This window comes from Anabrus simplex, chromosome 4 (assembly GCF_040414725.1).
Source record: "Anabrus simplex isolate iqAnaSimp1 chromosome 4, ASM4041472v1, whole genome shotgun sequence".
NCBI lineage: Eukaryota > Metazoa > Arthropoda > Insecta > Orthoptera > Tettigoniidae > Anabrus > Anabrus simplex.
In genome coordinates, this window is record NC_090268.1 from 226,111,298 (window position 1) to 226,133,117 (window position 21,820).

The 21,820-nt window shown below is 38.0% G+C and overlaps 1 protein-coding gene across 3 annotated transcripts in view; it reads right to left on the reverse strand.

The window, feature by feature from the left end:
- Atg17 (autophagy-related 17) overlaps positions 1-21,820 on the reverse strand; it is a 210,585-nt gene that overhangs the window by 26,421 nt on the left and 162,344 nt on the right. For all 3 annotated transcript variants that reach the window (XM_067145389.2, XM_067145390.2, XM_067145388.2), the window contains exons 17-19: positions 17,585-17,797; positions 11,255-11,339; positions 8,623-8,672 (exon numbers count right to left, since the gene is read on the reverse strand). In XM_067145389.2, coding sequence (XP_067001490.2) covers positions 8,623-8,672; positions 11,255-11,339; positions 17,585-17,797 — 348 coding nt within the window. The remainder of the gene's footprint in view (positions 1-8,622; positions 8,673-11,254; positions 11,340-17,584; positions 17,798-21,820) is intronic.

Genomic DNA, 21,820 nt, shown 5'->3' on the forward strand with positions numbered 1-21,820 from the left:
TTTACAAGAAATTAATCCTACGTAATGACATACTCCTAAATTGAATAAAATGAAGAGGTGGATTCCAAAATGCGCTAAGTGGTTTTCTGCAATTTTTCAGGAAATATAAAAAATAAACTAAGAAGGTAAATATAGTAACATGTTTACATTGCTTTAAAGATCTTAGGCAACTATTAATGTTATTTATTTGTTCATATGTAATAATCTAATTTTCAATAAATTATTTTGAATTGTTTTATTCAAAAGGGCACTAAGTCATTTGATTTAGCACTTCTTGGGAAAACACTTAAAAGGTTTCGTTAAGTTATTTAAAAGAAACTCAGTTTGTTTAAATACAAATATTTTTTAGTCAAGAAACATTTTAAACAATACATTTGCAATATTTAAAAAAACAGTATTTGAAGAATGTACCCTATGTCTATAAGCAATTTTAAAAAATTACCAGCTACCGTATAATGCCAAATACCACACGCACATTTTCCCCAAAAATATTGGTTCTGAATCTTGGGTGCGGGTCATATTCAAGCCGCTCATTACAAGATATTATAATCATTCCGTATTGACGGTTTTCACTTTACAAAGGTGAAAAATAAAAGGTGAAAAATTTTTCATCTTTGTAAAGCCGTTCATTCTCGTAAATATTTACTACGTTTACATGGAGTATTGAAATAGATTTGACTGCGGTTACCGTACTCAATATACCACATGTAAATGGGCATTCAGGTATTATTGTGTTTTAGTTGCGTTCTAGAAAACAAGATCAATTTTTTTTCTCAATGCGGTTGCAGTGGCATGTAAACGCAAAATGTAAGGTAATGAAACACGGTAAATCAGAGAATATGGGTAAATATGAAAGCCGCTGCTGCGGGTGCTCGACCGTCATTTGTTTCACAAGTGTTGCTGGCAAGCTGGGTGCGCGAATAGCTGATCTCGCGGGATATTGTACTTTGCGAGAGTCGAGTCTGTTGGTTACAGAAGTCTACCTCGCTCACATTCGAGTTCCTTATCTGACCCGTAAAAGTGCTGTCTCGATAGTAAATGATGGATTCAAAACTGCATCTGCGATCATTTACTGTGCGTGAGAAACTTGTTGTAAGCGAAGCTGAAATATGCGGAAATCGTGCCGTTGGCAGAAAGTACTTGATGAATCGTGTATTTGTGATTGGCAGAAGGAAAAACTTCTAAAAGTAACGGCGATCGCAGAGCGTTCCATGGGCGGAGTGCAGTGTTTCCAGAAATTGAAGGAAGACTCCAAAAATTTGTGATAGAAAAACGTGAGTTTGGATATGGTGTTTCGAGTGAAATGTGTCAATTGAAAGCACTAGAGATCTCAAAAGAACTTGAAACGCAGGGTTTTACTGCAAGCCGCAGATGGATCCAAAACTTTCATCGGAGAAAGGGATTATGCATTTGGAGATGTACGTCTATTTCACAACGTCTCCCTGGGGCATTAGAAGAAAAATTAACGGCCTTTCAGCGTCACATTATTCATTTGAGGAAGCAAAATTCTTATTTGCTGTCGCAAATTGGGAATGCTGACCAGACAGCTGTCTATTTCGAAATGCCGTTGGAAAATACAGTGGATGCGAAGGGTTCTAAAAGTGTAACCATCAGAACACCTGGTAACAAAAAGCAAGAATGCACGGTAATGTGTATATTAGGGGATGGAACCAAACTCCCTCCGTATGTGGTTCTGAAAAGGAAAACTCTCCTGAAAGGAAACTTGCCGTCGGGTGTTACTGTTAGAACACAAGAGTCCAGCTGGATGGACAGTGCGTTAGTTGAGGACTGGGTGAAGTGCGTTTGGCAACGTCGCCTGGGTGCTTTGTTACTAAAACGAAACATGCTTGTGTTAGACAGTTACCGAGGGCATAAAACTGATGCCTAAAAGATATGATGAGGAAAGGAAAAACCGATCTTGCGATAATTCCCGGAGGACTCACTTCTATTCTACAGCCGTTGGATGTGTGCATGAGCCAGCCTTTCCATAATGCAATGAAACAGTTGTACACCAAATGGATGTCTGATGGTGATCACGCGTTAACACCAACTGGACGAGTGAAGAGGCCTGAAGGGGGACTAATATGCAGCTGGATCAAGACCGCATGGGCGCACATTCCCAACGATCTAGTGTCCAAAAGCTTTAAGAAATGTGGAATTTCATATTCAGTCGGAGGTAGTGAGGACGACTATTTGTGGAAAGATACAAGCGACAAAAGTTCCTATGGTGACACTTCAGATTACGACGGTGAATTGTGAATTATATGAGTATTGGACCGATTTTATGATTTTTGTGATGATTTTATTAATTGTAAGTTGTTTGAATTTATATTTGTGGTATATTGGAAGAAAATTAAATAGGTATGCAAGTAATTATATTTTTTATTTTTTTCCGTATTTTACTGTCTCAAATTTAGGGTGTGGGTCTTATTCGGTGCGGGTGGCATTCGGGATTATACAGTATTATGTACAAAATCATTGATGGTTTTACAAAAAAGGTGTCATACAAACGTTCATTATCACCACCCTGTCCTGTTGGATATTTCAAGGCTTCTTCATAAAACTGACTTCTGGATTGTGACTGACAAATTTGAAGAGTTTGCTAACATCTTTCTGCTTTTCTTTGATGATGCAATTTTTGGATTGAACTCTTGAAATGTTTTTGTAGACGTCCACAAGATTACATTCCTTTTTTTTTTTTAACATCGTACCGAGGATAATCACCATTATATGTACATTTGCAACCTACCTTTTTGCATTGGCCTACTTTGGAAAATACAAAAACTGTTTGTTCTCTTAGTTTGAATGGAAATTCTTTTTTTGAACATGTTGGCTGAACACAACATATAGTCAAATACATACCAATCTTTAACCAACACTTTTACATTACCATATTTTTCATAAATTTCCAAGTTTTCTGCTGGGCTTTCAATAACTAGAAAAGCAGCTGGAATTGGTGAGGTTTTGGGGGATATACTAAAGACAAAAAGGTATTGGACAGGGATTAATAAAAATGATCATGGCAATGTATAAGGAATGTTGTAGTTGCGTGCAAACACAAGCTGGCAGGACAAGTTGGTTCAAAATAACTAGTGGGCTGAGACAGGGAAGTGTTCTGTCACCAATCCTGTTTACAATAGTACAGTAATGGATGACATCATGAGAACAGCAAAAGCAGCATATGGAGGAAGAGAAATGAACATGATGTTATTTGCAGAAGATATTGTGATTTGGGGAGAAGACGACAGGAAGGTTCAAGAACAGTTGAATGTGGTGAATGGGAAGATTGAAGAATGTGGATTGAAAATAAGTGTAGAAAAGAGTAAAACTCTTGTTATGACTAGAGGGGAGAAAGAAGGGAAAGGTCAGATTAGACTTGCAGACAAGCCCCTGGAAGTAGTGGAAACGTTTAAATACCTGGGGAGTGAATTAATGGAGAATGCTCGACTGGATGCTGAGATTAGTAAAAGGATTCAAGCTGGAAGTTGTTTCTATCATAGTGTAAGAAATATGTTATGGGACAAAGATGTGCCAATGGAAGCAAAGGATACTATGTACAAGATGTATTACGTACCCATAACAACTTACGGAGCAGAAACTTGGACAATGACAAAGAAGGATGAGAGTCGAATACAGGCAGCCGAAATGAAATTCTTGAGGAGTATGATACAGAAGAGTAGACGAGACAAAATAAGGAATGAGAAAATCCGGGAAGAAATTGGAGTGGAAAAAATGAATGATAAAATAGAGAAGAGCCGACTAAGATGGTTTGGGCACATAAAGCGAATGAGCGATGAAAGAATGCCAAAAAAGGTGATGGAAATGCAAATCCAAGGAAGGAGAGGCCGTGGACGACCACGATTGAGATGGAAGGATACCATCCAACGCAACATTATAGAAAGAAACCTGGACTGGGACACAGTGTTGGAGGAGGAGTGGTGGAAAGACCGAAGAAAGTGGAGAGGAACCATATTTGCCCCTACCCGGCTACAGCTGGATAAAGGGAAATGATGATGATGATGATGATGATGACGATGATGATGATGACTAAAGACAATAGGTTGGGGTAGTACCATATCTGAAGTACTTATTCGACTGTTTGCATGAAGGAGCTATACCAAATGAAGAGTTGCTATAGTAGCCCCTGTGTATGAAGGAAAGAGTGATGGACATAAAGCTGAAAATTACAGGCCAGTCAGTTTGACATGCATTGCATGTAAGCTTTCTTTCTGATATTAGACATGTTTGCAAAATTAATAACTGGTTTGATACAAGGCAATTTGGGTTTAGGAATGGTTATTCCACTGGAGCTCAACTTGTAGGATTCCAGCAAGATATAGCAGACATCCTGGATTGAGGTCAAATGGACTGTATCGTGATTGACCTAAGGTATTTGATAGGTTAGATCATGGGAGACTACTGGCAAAATTGAGTGCAATTGGACTTGACCAAAGAGTGACTGAATGAGTGGCTATGATTTTAGAAAATAGAACTCAGAGAATTAGAGTAGGCGAAGCTATATCTGCCCTGTAATAATTAAGAGGGGAATTCCTCACGGCAGTATTATTGGACCTTTATGTTTTCTTATATATCAATGATGTGTAAAAAAGTGTAATCAGAGATAAGGCTTTTTGCAGACGATGTTATTCTGCACAGAGTAATAAATAAATTACAAGATTGTGAGCAACTGCAAAATGACCTCGATAATGTTGTGAGATGGACAGTAGGCAATGGTATAATGATAAACAGGGTTAAAAGTCAGGATGTGAGTTTCACAAACAGGAAATGTCCTCTCAGTTTTATTTACTGTGTTGATGGGGTGAAAGTTCCCTTTGGGGATCACTGTAAGTACCTAGGTGTTAATATAAGGAAAGATCTTCATTTGGGTAATCACATAAATATGACTGTAAATAAAAGGTACAGATCTCTGCACATGGTTATGAGGGTATTTAGGGGTTGTAGTAAGGATGTAAAGGAGAGGGAATATAAGTCTCTGGTAAGACCCCAACAAGAGTATGGTTCCAGTGTATGGGACCCTCACCAGGATTACTTGGTTCAAGAACTGGAAAAAATCCAAAGAAAAGCAACTCGATTTGTTCTGGGTGATTTCCAACAAAAGAGTAGTGTTACAAAAATGTTGCAAAGTTTGGACTGGGAAGACTTGGGAGAAAGGACACAAGCTGCTCAACTAAGTGGTAGGTTAAAGTCAAAGTAATATTAATGCTTATTACTCCACTTGGAGTAATCAATAACACTTTTCTTCGTTATTATTCTAAAGATTAAGCTGTTTAAGCTCTAAGCTTATTTTTTACAGAACATCTTGCAACAAGGTTCAATTCAACGCAGCAATAATTGTGTTTTAGAACTACTAATATGCAACTTATCACATTTTTAGACAAGGACATTCATAAAAGTATATAAATTAAGACTGTTTGTACGGCTTTATTATATGAATATTTTAACTACTGTCACCCTTCTCGCTCATTTTTTGACGCATGTGCCTACAACATCATTCCTCACATTATAATTGTTCTTAATAAAGTACAATTAAGAGCATTCAGGGTCCTGATTTATTATCTTTCAGGTTTGATATTAAGGCTGAAGATGCCCTTACAAAAGGGTAAAACATGTCCCTATAGTTTACTTCATAAGTTTTAATTCTTAATTAAAATTACTCTATGTATTGAATAGGTGGAATTTAATAGACATTAATATTTCTTTGACTTTAATGTACAATTCAATACGGACCAAACTATGAGAATTATAACATGTTAAGTGGTATGTTCCGAGCTGTCAGTGGAGAGATGCTGTGGAATGACATCAGTAGACGAATAAGTTTTGAGTGGTGTCTTTAAAAGTAGGAAAGATCACAACATGAAGATAAAGTTGGAATTCAAGAGGACAAATTGGGGCAAATATTTGTTTATAGAAAGGGGAGTTACGGATTGAAGTAACTTACCAATGGCGATGTTGATAAATTTCCAAAATCTTTGCAATCATTTAAGAAAAGGCTAGGGAAACAACGGACAGGGAATCTGCCACCAGGGCTAAATGCAGATTAGTAGTGACTGATTGATGGAACTTGATTTTTTAGAAACTCTTGTTCCATCTGACCAACGACTGTCACGAAGCATGTAAGTATGACCATGAATCAGAAAATAATGCTCTACAGTAGAGAAAAATTATTGACATAATTGAACAAACTGCCCTTAACAGTTCGATTGTTGTTCTGGCCACAGAATGAATCCGAAAACAAGCTATTTGTTGGTTTGTCAGGATTTTCTTTAAATTTGTTTTCAAGAACTTCAATGAAGTTCATTAGTGCAGAACAAACTTCGTTCGAACCTCTAGGGGACTGGTTTGCGGTCCATGTGTAAATATACACATTTTCCTTATCGTTGGTAGTTCCATGAATAACAAGTCAAATTAAACGTACAAATTTGTCATGAATAGTAGACTTCACCAACAATTTCGGCAAGGGTTGATTTTGTTGCATATCAAAAGATACGCAAGCAGTATCAGGAACATCACTTCCTACTAATTCAAAAAACTTTTTGTCGTGCAATTTGTGTAACCTTAGTTTGGTCATGGTTTCAAGTTTAATTTTGGTACAAGTTGCCGATTTAACAGTATGTCTACATTCCTCACAAAATGAGCATACGTCTGTTTTTGGATTATCAAAGGCTAGATTGAAATGGAAATTGAATAATATATTTACTTAAATCTCTTAGTCTCTCTGTCCAACTTGTGATATAGAGCAAAATGTTTTGGTACACACTTTAACAATAGGCCCATTAGCTTTGCGGATGAAATATACCACAACATTACGGCACCTAGGATTTTCCTTTCTAGGTCGTCTTGTTTGAGGGTGAGAAGTATGAATATATTTCATGAAAAAATTATCTTGTACTGCTTGAGATTTAAATTTGTGTATCTTGTTGAAAAAATCAATAATGTCATCTTCTGATAAAGCAGCAGCTGAACTGCCATGTTTAAGGTTATGTTTACAATCAATAGTAGGCTTACGTTTAGAGGATGAACTGTTATTAGCATATTTGCGCCGACTTTTGTCCCAGTTTACGTCATCTCTGATTCTCTTCCTTCCTCTCTTATGGCACACTAATATTTGTATTGTTTTCTACTAATGATACTAAGCTGCTATCACACATTTTTATACACTTGAAATAACAAATGTGGAACCTCGATTCTCCCTTTTTGGAGGGACCATGGAAAAAAAACATACAGCACAGGAAAATGGAAAATCTGGGAATGAACCATCAACAATTTGACTAAGCATCACAAAAATGAAATACGGTATGTATAATAATAATCCTACAAACACTCCTAAACCAAACCAAACTACAGCCGCAGTGGGCCTTCCGCCTACCAAGCGACCGCTACTCAGCCTGAAGGCCTGCAGATTACAAGGTGACGCATGATCAGTGTGACAAATTCTCTCAGCCATTATTCCTGGCTCTCTAGACCGGGGTCACCATCTCATCATTCGATAGATCCTCAATTAAAGGTAAATGTAGAGTGAGTGAACCTGGAACCAGCCCTCATATCCTGGTAAAAATGCCTGACCTGGCCAGGAGTCGAACCCGGGCCCTCCGGGTGAGAGGCAGGCAAGTTAGACCGCGGGGATGGCTTCAAACACTAATTACTGGTACGGGACTTAAAACTCTCGAAACTTCACATTCAGTTTTACTGAATGCAATGCTAAGATGGTCTCTTATGCAAGTTCACCGCCGATCGCTTTTCCAGTACTGGTTACAGTTTCTTGAAAAATGCGTGATTGAGGATTTAAAGTTGATTGGACTGATATTTCCGGATGGATGATCAGGGAAATGGTTTCTTCGAGGAAGGATAAAGCAGGATTTTTACAACATGACTTAAATTAGGATGCTTGCGGAACCACGCAATTTAGACGAACAATACAGGAAAATGTAGTTTCCGGGAATGTATAATAGTGCAGATTGCTTGATTTTTTAAGCAATCAAACCTAGCAGTTTTTGGTATCAAAACAAATTTATATAAAAATTAGCATTTAATCATGAAATCAGAAACAATAGTTGATTGGATTATGGTGTTTACATATTTCACAAAAAGTTTTTTGTTTTACTAATTAACTGTGGCTATACAGCAAATAAATGTAAACTTAAAAAAGGTTTTCAGTCAGCCGAACACATAATTTCAATATAAATATTACACTATAACATACCCATAAAAAAACACATTATTAAACAAGGAATAAAGTAGTAGTAGTAGTAGTAAAGCAAAAGGAAAGATTCCAGCCTCAAACCCCTGTCCAAAACTGAAATAGAGTCAATGTATCTCCAGTGGCTAAATAAAGTAGTAAAGTAGTATTTTATTCCTTGTTTAATAATGTGTTCTTTTACAGATATGTTATAGTGCATTATTTATATTGTATGTACGGCAGATTAGAAAGCTTTTAAGTTTACATTTAAAGTGAGTACACACTGAAAAGTATGGCTTCATTCTTAAAAAAAAGAAAGCATAGAGCAAATATTAGAGCTTAGACAAGAGGGCTCTGATTCAGGTAAGGTACCACAATAAGACTGAGACAAATTGTTTGATTAGAACAAAATAGCAGATACTTACGAACCAATGCTGATCTTCCCTTGTTGGATTAGCGAAGTGGCACTCTTCGTCTGCAAGGAAAGGAAACATAAGTTTTATAAAATACTTCTAATGAGTAAAAAGAAATCTAAAAAAGAAAAAACACATACTGAATGATGGAAAATCACAGTGTGGAATTTTCACCAGGAACACCACATGGCATCAGGAAAGGTTCCAGCCTCAAACCCATGTCCAAAACTGAAATTGAGCCAATGTATCTCCAGTGACTAAATAACAGAGATAAGCTGAAGCAAGCTAAATTATGAGGGTCAGCTCAAAACTAACGCATGACATTCCTTTTACAAAGCCCTACACCTTAACTATTTATAGGGTATATAGAAGCACCCTTACCACCTGTATTCAAATTCAGTTCAACCAGTTCTCATGCAGCCGGGCTGAGTGGCTCAGGCGGTTAAGGCACTGGTCTTCTGACCCCAACTTGGCAGGTTCGATCCTGGCTCAGTCCGGTGGTATTTGAAGGTGCTCAAATACGTCAGCCTCGTGTCGGTAGATTTACTGGCACGTAAAAGAACTCCTGCGGGACTAAATTCCGGTACCTCGGCGTCTCCGAAAACCGTAAAAGAGTAGTTAGTGGGACGTAAAACAAATAGCATTATTATTAGTTCTCATGCACGGTGTAACCGTAACATTCACTCAAGATGATTATTGAGCTTGATGTCTGTCAATCGCAATGTGAGTTTCTCTGTTGTGAGAATTAGTCCAAGGTTCATTCACAACAGATTGAAACGAGAGTAACAGTGTCGACTGCAGCACAGAAAGTCACCGGGCAGACAGATTTAGTGGCCAACAAAAGAGTTACTGACGACAAACATGCAACAAAAAACGAAATGATACATCGACTGGGAACTGGGGGAAGCAAGTGTATGCAGAATATTATAACAGATGGGGTTGAAAAATCTTTGCTCTGGGTGGGGTCAGAGGATGTTGACAGCTGCTCATAAGGAAACAAGAAAGACTGTGCAACAAACTCTTCACTTTGTATGAGAATAGTGCAGATGAAACATGGCTGCAATATTCTGAACTGAAGACAAAGAGGCAATCAATGGAGTGATCTAAAAGAAACGTGTAACCTGACCAAATGTCACGCCAAGTTCTTATAGCGTGTGAAGTGTTAGACAAGCTCGGCTTGCAGTGCTACACTGCTTAGTATAAGAGCATGCAGTTCAAATCCTAACCCACAGATGTCCCCAGTATACATTCTGAAATTAATTGTGGACTTGCGATTATGGAAATTCCTGAACCAAACTCACACCCCACACATCCTGTTCAAACAACTAGAGTTTATTTGTGGCGTCTTCCTTCACATTCTTTCGTGACCACAGATGCCATCATGGCACCAAAAGGTGGTCATTTGCGCAAATGAACATGAGATAAGAAATCCCCTAGAAAGTGATTCTGAAGGCAGCAATTTCACTGAAGACACTTGTAAAGATAACTCTGATGATACAGGGAGGGAAGAAATCAAAGTAAACAATGGCAACGTACTGGATCCAGGGAAGTGCATTCGCATGGCGACACAAAGGTGAAAGAACGACTGAAACTGGATAAAAAATGACAATGATATTTACCAAGTATAGTGGAGGCTACTGAATAAAATTGAAATGGAAACACAATCCAAACATCAGATTTTTCTTAAATACATGAAACCACCTCCTTCTTCCCCTTCTTTCCTGGCCGTATACATACCTGTAAAGTGGGCAATCCATAGCTCACTTAGGGTTGGCTCATGTGACTCTGAGCCATGGGACCACCAGTTTTACGTGACTGACGATATTATGTTTATAGTCATGGGAACACAAGTTTTACATGGCTGTTGATACCGTGTTCACTGCGGTGGGACCACCAGTAATATGTGCCTATTGATATCATGATCATACCCATTGGACCACGACTTTTATGCGACTGTTCATATAGTTAATTTATAACCGTTAGGCTCTTCAGTTTGCGAAACTAACTTTGAGTAAATCAATTTATAAAACATAAGGTAACAGTATTTCACCGGCAAAAGAAACAACTTAATAAAAACAACTTAACTGAAATCTGGAACTTATCTTAATGATGTCCTACTTTGTCTCTACTCCAGCATGCAGCAGTACAGCAGATAAGTTCCAGATTTCAAATTCTTAAGTATTTAAACTGAAACAAACAAATATTTGAGTGTGATTTTATAGAATCTGATTATGATTTTTCAAGAACAAAACTTGTCATTCTATTTTAATTAAGCTGTTTCTTCGTCAGATGTAATACTGTTACCCTATGTTTTCTCCTTCTACTCAAAGTTAGTTTCGGCAAACTGAAGAGTCTGACAGTTATAAATTAACTGAGTCAAAACTTAAAAGAGATAGCTTCAGATATTACAAAATATTGACATTGTGATCACAGCTGTGAGAAGTCCCGTTTTATGAGGATTTGGAACTGCAGGTGCATGACTTACCATTTGAAAAGCCCCAGATACATTGGCCAGGATCCAAACTGCAGTTGCCTATGTGAGAAGCTAGGGACTGTGTCATTTTGCTCTCATGTCCTGTGATTCACAGAAAGCGAGGCAAAATCAATGTGTTCTTTAAAAAATGTAGTGAACGTTTTTACTAACCAGCTTCTCCCTCAAGTGTTCTTCATGCAGGCTGCGATGAAGTGGTTCTGGGCTCGTAGCAACATCACGACTAGTACCTGTGTCCCTGTAATAAGGTAATGATTATACTCACGAGTGCAAATACAGACGATAAAGATCAAAATGATAAGAAAAGAGTTATTAAACCAGAGTGGTTTCAGAGAACTCCTAATTTTGAAAGGTTAAACACACTGTCTATTTGCCTGTTGCCAAGATCAGTAACTCAGTAAAGACCTTACGAATTAACTGTTTGGTAAAGGAAAAACTGACAAACATTGATCCACTAAGTGATTTATGAAAGAAATTTTGGTTTAGTTTTTTTTTTTTCCCCCCCCTGGAAAAAGAGAAATATTATCTGCCAGTTAATGGACACTTCTTGACACATGAACTCCTCGATACAAGTATGACCATAATGAAGGAGCATACAACTGAGTAGATTTCAACTACGCAAGTTTTTTGGTAAAGTATGTTTTGGACAAATGTATATTGAAAGGTATGACAAATACCGTATTTAGTAGTGTATTAGACCCCCCTGGCTTTTTGAGATGACGAAAATGAAAAAATAAATCTTACATATAAGAACCCCCAACGTAATTAATCAGAGAAGAACAACAATTCTGCTTCGAAGCAGGTACAAGTCCTATCGCAGCTCTGATGACATCGCACAAATTTGTGAACTGTTTCGTCCGTACGACCCACACAAAGAAAACACACGTCAAAGTCATGCGGTACATCTGTGTTTCGTAGTTAAGAAATGTCCGCCTCTGTAGTGTAGGCCTACTACAGCTCTGATGACGTGGCACAAATAGGTGAATAGTTTCTTGTCTGATCCGCGCATTGCAAGCATGCATCAGTCATGTTATATGTCTGTGTTTTGTAGTTAAGAATGTCCGCCAGCGTAATGCCGTTCTCAGGAGTCTGAGTTAGAGTCCCGATAGCATAATGCCAGAGATTTATGAATGGCAGAAAGGTTGATATGCGGTAAAAATGGTACATGAATCTCCCCACCACAGGGGGTGTGTCTATAAAGAGCTGCACCATCTTGGAATGAGGAAACGAGTTTACTTTAGTTGAGAAATATTCACTGCCATTGCTATTAATATAGCAGGTGAGATCATTAACAAGGTGATTGTTTAATATCTCGAGACTTGGGCTAATATAGTGTAGGTAATTTTTTGAGAGAAGTAAATTTAAAACGTGATAAAAACTATCCAATCATAATGACTGTTTTACTCGCCAATGTACCTAAGAAATAACAATAATAATATTGATTTTATGTCCCCACTTTTAACAATTTTCGGAGACGCTAAACAAAACATACTAGGGTATGCGTTAATAAAATAATGGAGGCAATATACAAAATTAAACATTATGATAATAAAACGCATTAATGCATTACTGCCACACCCATACATATCCATGAATGCGGCAAACTTTCCTGTTATATATTTTTATTCTTTCCGTCGTGGAACGTTTGGCACTATCCAGGCGATAGCATACCTGCCCTAAACAACGCGGTCTCTCTTATCTCATTTACAGCTGTTTAGGTAAATCCTGATGTGATAAATGTAGAGATCAAGCATGAAATATACTTAAAAACAAGGGCCTGGCTTTCAACAGCCACAGTTATCAAAAGAATGCTTCCAGTTACTAAGTATTACATTCGGAAGTACCACTCGTAACATACGCTAGTTATCAGCTGGTGGTTTGGCATGCTTTCTACAGCATGGCTCTATTCGGAAGGAGTGGCTCCTGTTACACAAACACCAACTGGGAATAACAGAGACCATCTCCAGAAACTAATTGGGAACTGTTTCAGGAATGAAACTATTTTTGAAAGGTTAAAAAAGACGGGAACTTGAATGCTCTCGATTGCTGTGCATGGCTGACGAGATGGCGGTGAAGATGACGTCATTTGGAATGACGACATGCCAGTAGCAGGGAAATGACTGGCTGTTCTTTTGTATCAATATTGCATAACATGATAATAGGATAACCTTATCCCCTTTCTCTACGGAGTGAGTATGAAGTGACATGAATCTTTGTAGCGAGTTTTTGCGATCATATGCCCTTCCTCATGTCAACCTCATCAGAGGAATTAATGAGATGAAATGAATGACATGATATGAGTAACTAAAACTGACTATATTTACTTTATATGTAGTTCTAAATGTTATGTTCACCACTTGTCTTTTTACACTTAGAAATACTGCCTTCCAACGAAAATAGCCCAGTATAACTCAAATACATTCATAAGTTTGTTAAAGAATAGTGTAGAATGTTTAGATGTACAATTTATAGCTCTTTATAGCCCAGAAGTCGTGTTCACTGCACGAAATTTGAGGTTATCGCATACTGCACCCCCCTTTACTTTTTTTGGCTGTAAAAGTGGGGAAAAAAGGGGTCTAATACACGAGTAAATACAGTATTTTATTAACAAATAAGAAGTACTCAAGCTCTTAGGGTGGATCATTGATCAAATTACCAGCGTTTTGCTCCAGTGTGGCTTCGAGCTGTATGCCATTGACACTCCACTGCAAGCCTTCTTTGAAGCACACTGCAGTTACAGTGTGCTAGGAGAGCTGTGGATTTCTACTTGCCATAAATGCCTGCCTTTGGCTTTCATATCAAAAAATTAAGTTCCAGCAGTGAACCATAATTTAACTTCACCAATTGTAAATAAAATGCATGGAGATTCACTGTATCGACAAGGACAGAAATAAATTAAAATAGGTGTCGGGAAAAGCAAGACAATGGTATTCACCAGAGAAGAAAGAAGGAGAAGGTGCTAATAAAACTGTGTGAGAAATCCTTGCAATTGTGGAACGCATGAAGTACCGGTACTTGAAAAGTAAACTGATGCAGGATTTGACAATGAGATGAGTAAAAGGATACAACAAGGAAATCTATTTTACTGGAGTGTGAGGAAGACGGACTTACCAAGGAAGTGTAAAGAGGTGAGGAATATGTGTACTTTTTCCCTATGCAGCAGAGACCTAGACACTAACAAAAAGACAGGAGAGTGAAATTAACCAGGCTAGTGAGATTAAATTTTTAACAAGTATGATAGTAAAGGCAATAGAGGATGTCAGGAAGGAAATCAGAGTAGAAAAGCGTTCAGACACAATGAGATGATTGGACAAGCTAAAGGATGGAAGAAGGAAACATAACGAAGCAGATGAAGGCTAAGACTCAAGACCCAGACTAAGGTGGCTGGACTCGATCAAGAACAGCATAGTAAGAAAGAAATGGACTGGAACACAGTAAAGGAGCATTAATGGTCAATGGATAGAGGACAATGGAAAGGTGCCATTATGTTATTACCATCCTAGCCTAGCTGGAGATGAAAAAGAGAAACTGTTGATGAGAATGATGATGACGATGATGAAGGATCTGCAATGGAAAAGTTGTACCTGCTTACTTATCGCATGGCTTTTTAGTGATATAGATGTTTATTCCCATTGGGAACCTGAAATACTTTTTGTGCCAGGAGTGTTTGAGGACATGTTGGGCTCGCCTGGTGCAGATCCTTCTGACGTCCATACAAGACCTGTGCATCTGGATGTGGGATGATAATGACGAAATGAAGTAGGGAAATGGTGAAATCGAGTCGGCAAGTAGCCTACTCGTGTTGAGTAACACCAAGGGGTCTGCTTAAAGGTTTACGTTCCCATCCGACAGATGAATCACCATCAACAGCGTCATATGCCCTCACTCCATGCGAGCACTGTGGAGAGGTTCGGGATTAAATCCAGGCTTCTGGGACACAATCTAGTTATTAGAAATTGTATACCACCACCTCTCCTACCCTGCAGGCCAACATTCTGATTGTCAAAATCTTTTCGACCAACAGGACTCGAACTGGTTAACAATGGTGTCAGACCACATAGATGCCTTAACGATCATGACCACAAGGCGGGTGGAAAAGTTGGAATATCATTTAATATTGCTGAAAGCATGTCAGTTCGTATGTATCTTTATGCTGAGTAGGTGAAGATAGAGTTTCATGAACACCTCGCAAGAAGGATGACCAAAAATCAGCTTGCAAGGGCTGAATCTGCCAATCTGTCCTATTTGAGGAAAACAAGGAAACAGCAAATAACAGCAGGTTTGCGACAGAATAAAGATAAAATATACCAACAAGTGGGAAGAGATGGGGATATAGAAACTCTGATATCTAGTTAAGGGGCGAGATACAATATCGCAAATAGGACAGTTTCACAAAAAGCGATGAGCGGGTCTGCTCTAACCTTCTATGCTCTTGTGTTAATATTTTGGCTCTGCCATATTCCACTGTTTCAGTCATTTATAGGGCTGCTAGAAGGCACAGGATAGTGACAGTAACTTTAAGCATTAGTTTGTATTTTACTTACCAAATTAATCAAAGAGACATAAGAAGTATTTTCAACAAATGAAATCTGTTGCCTGTAAATGTGACACTTCAAAGTTGTCACTGTGTGGATCTGTTATTGTTTTGCTTACAAATATGTTAATTTGTTTTTTGTTATAGGTTTATTTTACTTCACTGATATTTCAAGGTTAAACTGTTCTCCCCCAAATATATGTTTATTCTTGCGCGCTTCTGTCTGTTCTTATTTAAATATTTGGACAAAGTTCAAGGCTGAATGATTCTGAAGGTCTTGAATATTTAGACGTTGTCGGCAATGATAGCAACTTTATTGCCAAAAGCAATTCCGACTATACGAAGTTATGTCCCTACTCCTGAATATACCCTTACAGCCGCAGCTGGTTACAGTGAAGAAGACTAGTCCGATGAAAGTGACCTGACCAATGAATATCATCCTCCTCCTTCCCAATTATCCAGCTCCTGCCTGTCAGGGCACTTATGGCACTTCTCCACCTTCCTCTCTCCTTTCACTATTCCTCCTCCATTTTGTACCTGCCCGGTTTCTTCTTGCACTCCTCTTTATTGAATCGATCCAACCTGGTTCTAAATATCTCTCTCTCTCTCTCCCACTCTTTTTTCCCCCCTCAAACATCATCTCCATCATCTGCTTTGATATTCTTTTGCTTGTTGTTTTAAGAGGCCTAACATTGAAGGTCATCGGCCCGGTATTCTTTTCTGCTCCATCCTCTTTACATGTAAAAACCATCTTAGTTCAGTCAATAGCTCATTTCTCTCATTTAGGTTTTCCATTCCAACCTTGTTTCTCATATCTTCATTTCTCAGTCTGTTTTTCTTTGCCCTTCCTATCATACTTTTTAGGTAATTCATTTTGCTGGCTTCAATTCTACTCACCTCTGTACTCATCATTGTCCACGTCTCAGCTGCATACATTTTGTACACTATCTCTTTACACTTTCTTGGTACTTCCTTATTCCAGACAAGGTTTCTTACACTCTGGTAGAATGCAATATCCTGTTGCACCCTCTTGCTAATCTCCATGACCACCTTGTATCCTGCATTAATTCACTCCGTAGGTATTTGAAACTGTCAACAATTTCAAGGCTTTGACCACCAATTTTCACGATGCCTGAGCAATGAATAACTTGAACTGCCATAATTCATGAGAGAACTGCAGAACACAAATCATAAAACCAAACCAAATCCCATGGTACAACACCCCTGAAGGGCCATACCCTGCCAAGCGTCAGCTTCTCAGCCTGAAGGCCTGCAGATTACGAGATCTCGTTTGGTCCGCACGGAGAATCCTCTCGGACATTATTCTTGACTATCACTATCTAGACTCGGACTGCTATCTCACTGCCAGGGCGCTCCTCAACTGAACACAAATCATACTGGTACCAAATTATTCATATTCTTTCTTTCAGATATGACAGACAAGAAATCTGACAAAATAATGAGTGATATTTCTGTCATTGAAAACAGACTTCTTTTCAAAACTTACTATTTTGTATCTGTCTGAGCTCCTTCAAGAGGATCCCTCCAGATTGACAGAGAACGTGAGCACACAAGACAGGAAAGCATCTTTGAACTCGCTGGTGATAAATGTATTTCAGAGGTCAAGAAATGCAAGTCAATTTTTAGAGATTTTGGGGTTCTGGTATTGTAAGAAATCAATATGAAAGCATACAGTGGTAAGCCATTAAAGGTTGTAAAAAGGAAGCCCTGCCTGTGATATCACTCAGTGGTATAGAATCATATAATTATACAAATATTAAGTCCTAACTATGAACCAGTTAATAAGCAGGCAACAAAGTGTTTTTTTCCTCTCCTAAAACGTCTGAGAATTGATTCTTGACCTCTGATGAACAGAAATAAAGTTTTGCTGCAACTGAGTTGCAAGCACATAACATCAAATAGATAATTAATTAACAATGAATACTAACTGCACAACAGCCACGGATGAGCTCATTTCAGCGCTGCTGCTGGGTTTCTGTTCGTCTCCGCCTTCTAAAGCAGCAGTCTCGGACAGAGTTCTAGACTTCCTGTTGCGCTCTTTCATCAACTCCACCTCCAGTCTCCTTCTCTCAGTCTCAAGTCGCTCCATGCGGTCCAGAAGAGGCCAAATTGTGGCACCAGCCACAGTGGAATCTAAACTTCTGAAAGAATAAATGACTCTTTAAAGGCCACCTTACATTACCTGACTAGAATTGACGACTGTATTGTAATTGTAAGTTGAAAAAATATTCAGTTACCTGAATTTGATTCCATATCCTTGCACACTGTCACAAACACAAAATTTATATTAGAAGATAACTCCAGCTACATGAACTAGCAATACCAAAACCTCACAATTATTCTAGGAAGTGCACACAAAGAATTTCAGGACATCTTTACACAAGAAATGTAACAAATACCATTGCTGCCAGAGGAAAAGCTCCTGTGTGACTGAGTAGCTCAGACAGTAGACAGCTGGCCTTTGGAACCAAAGTTGGTGGATTTGATCCTGAGTCAGTCCAGTGGGATTGAAGAGGACAGAGCCAATCTATCTGAAGATGGCAGTGAATGAAGTTGCACAGATTATCCTTCTCCCTTCAACTTTTCTTTTTATTGCTCATTTTTCCCACAATGCATTATCCTATAATGTGTTCCTTTTCTGTCTTCACATATTCGATACAAGTATCCAAATGAGTAACTTATTTCCAGCCATAAAGCAGTAATCTAGTTGTTTTACACGACTTGATATACTGACCATTGCAACAGAAGCTAGGACCTACAAGAAGCTATCTGAGTGCAAGATATGCAGACCTCGCAAGTCACTGTGACTGGTGACTTCTTATTTGTGTAGAGCTCTGTGCGACAAGTCTCGCCAGCTGCTCCCAGACTTACGAACTGTTTCAATTGGATTTCTTCTCGCGTGCGAGCAGGAATAATGTTGTCCTCAAAAACATGGTCCAAGGAGGAAACCATGGAGCTTATACAACCGTATGAGTGTTATGAAGAGTTGTGGGATGTGGTATCTGTCAGTTACAAAAATCGTCTGAAAAAAAATCGAGTGCAACAAGCATTCTTGCAAATCATTTTAAAACCAGTGATGAAATAATTAGGAAACTCTATAACATCACAAACCAAATGTGCCATGAATTAAAGAAGATAAAATCAGTGGCAGTTGAGCAGAAGACTTCTTCCTGAGGAGATGGGCTGCATTGCTATGAAGTTCATCACATCAGGAGTGGCCTGCTGATCAACAACGATGTGTTTAGTTGTTAGCCTGTACATCAGCATTCTTGGTTTAGATGTAATGATTATTTTATTAGTACCATTCCTCTGAATCATAACACACCAAATATTGTCTTACCTTATCTAATTACTGCAATACAGTACAAGTCCGTTATACCGAGTAAGGCATATAAAGAGAACCCTGTTATGTCATTTTTTGTCAGTCCCTTCAAAAATCCTAAATTAAACTGTGTATTATTCTTCAGTTACAACGACAGCCTTATCACTGACACATCCATTATTATGAGTGATGAAGCGTGCGCGATTATCTTCTGTTACCAATATTTATGCACCCGGTGATTATATTGCACGCGATCGATCATTTTCGGCAACGTTTCATCACTATGTCCACTGTGAGCTCTCTCATCAACATTCCAAGGCAATTTTGGAGTCTATTAGTACTGCCCGTCAACTGCTGTTCCGTAAAGAAAAATGGAAATGAAAGAGGAGAACAAGTTTTTGTAATAAATTCCGATAGCAGTTGTTAACTTGTTAAAAATAAAGGCTGAAGTAAACGATTGCTTAATTCTAATGCTAAATACTGCATTTAAGTAAGAATGGTATACATCTCAAAATATAGCAGAGTGCATCATTGATTTCAGAGGTTAGTTTATTTTTCTCATGTCTTGGTAAATTTCGGAAAAGCTATTATATTGTAAATTCAAAGTGAGAAAGTTATAATATCTGAACTGGCGCTTGAAATAGGTTTTCATGATGCATATAATTTGGTTAAGTTAGGTCAGGTGATGCTGTTTGAATAAGAAAACAAACATTTGCCACAAAATGTGATAAATCATCTTAGGTACAGTTGAGTTTTCTCGTTATGTGCACTTGCAAGCTCTCTCATTGACACTCGAAGGCGATGCTGGAGTCGATTAGCAATACCCGTCAGCTGATGTTCCGTAAAGAAAATCAGAAATGAATGAGATCATAAATACGTAAATAACGTGGCCGATAGCAGCTGTTAACTCGTTAGAAATAAAGGCAAAGTAAACGATAACTTAATTTTAATAATCTACACTGAAATTAAGTAAGAATGTCATACCTCAAGATATGGCAGAGCGCATCACTGATTTAGGAGGTTAGTTTATATTTTCTCATGTCCGGTTAAATTTCGGAGAGGTTATTCCCATTTAAATTTGTAGCAAGAATGTTATCATTTCTCTACTGTGCTTGGAATAAGTTTTCGTGATACATATAGTACGGTGATGCTGTTTGAATAACAAAATTGAAATATTTGCCACAAAAAGCGATATCATCTTTGGTACCACACTGCTTTCTTGCTATGTACAATTGTGAGCTATCTCATCAACATTCAAAGGCAAAGGCAATGTCAGAGTCGATTAGCAATAGCCGCCGTCTGCTGTTCTCTAAAAGAATATTCAAAATGAAAGAGGGCAACATGTTTTATATTTAAAAAAAAACCATGGCCAATAGCAATTGTTACTTCGAATTACACGATTTCAAATTAACCGCCAACACGTACTTCGGAAATGCCAACCCTTGCGGTGTCATAATATACTCTATGACCCATTAGTGCATGCATTTAACTCTTTGAAGCATGGTGGTATGAAATATATACCACCTTTTCAATTCATTCTGGGGACGTGGCATGATGGTAAATTTCCACTACCACCACATAGTGCTGTTCTGCTAGTTCTCTGCTTTGCGGATAGAGTGAGCGCTATGCTCCGTTGTTCTTATTGGCTGCAGAGAAATGAGCATCGGAGCGTCACCTGTTGTTATTTACCGGATTGTGGCTGTAGAAACCTACATTTGTGCGGTTGATTTCTGCTGAGCATTTCACTACATATTAGAGCTAAGGTATATGAAAATCACTTTACTGTACTTTTGAATGTCCATGTTCCTCGCTTGGGAATAGTAGCTGGTATGTTATATTTACCACCATGCCTTTATTGCCCAAGCATGGACCGTGAATGCTATAACCAAACTTACCCCTATTCTGTTGTCATGGATGTTATTTCAATGAGTTTTTAGGCTCCAACGTCAATTTCTAACGGAATTTCATATAATTCTGATTGAAGGATGAATGACGAAGCAAAAAGACAGTGAAATAGAGACAATTTTGTGTGAGGTTCTATCCGATAAAGAGTCTGTAGTGGACAACAAGTTCCGTTGTGCCTCAGTGAAAACAGAACGTTTCCATGATTTTCACAAACTTTAGGACAGTGTTGCTGGTAATTACAGAAGCAATGTAATGTTTCTGTAAGGACATTTTCTTTTGTTTGTTTTGATATTTTATTTGTGTGTTTTGTTTCTTTCCTTTTTTGCAATAAATGAACATAATTTTATCAAATTGATCATTGTGTTAATTAAATAAATACATAATAGTAAATAAGTAATAGTAAAATATGGTATATTTGTAATTTTTAGCATATATATAGGTTGAAATTTTTAGAGACCTACTGGCATGGTGGTATGCTATTTATACCACCTCATACCACTCACACCAAAACACTAAGAGTTTCAAAATCACTCTTATGATACTATTCTAAGTGCATAGAGAAGAAATAAACATGTTATGAACATTTTCATTACAAATGCACATATTGTGCTTCCAAGAGTTAACCTCGATTCACAGTTTAAAGCTCTCAAATGCCATGGAAAAAACTATTTCCAAAATGTATCCAACAAGGTGCATTTATAGTATCCAAATAATGCACTTGGATAACTCATCGCCAAACATAACCTCACGCAATTAAATCGAAAGAAAGAAAACATGATTCAAAGACGAGGAGAAATCTATACTGGCTCCCCTGTGCAAGTGCTTTATTCATTGGATTACCGTACTGTATGCATTTTAGATGCCTTGTGCTTGCACAATGTACCTGATGCCCTTAAAAGAACTTTCCTATGACGAGGGGAGAAAGTCTTTTACATCC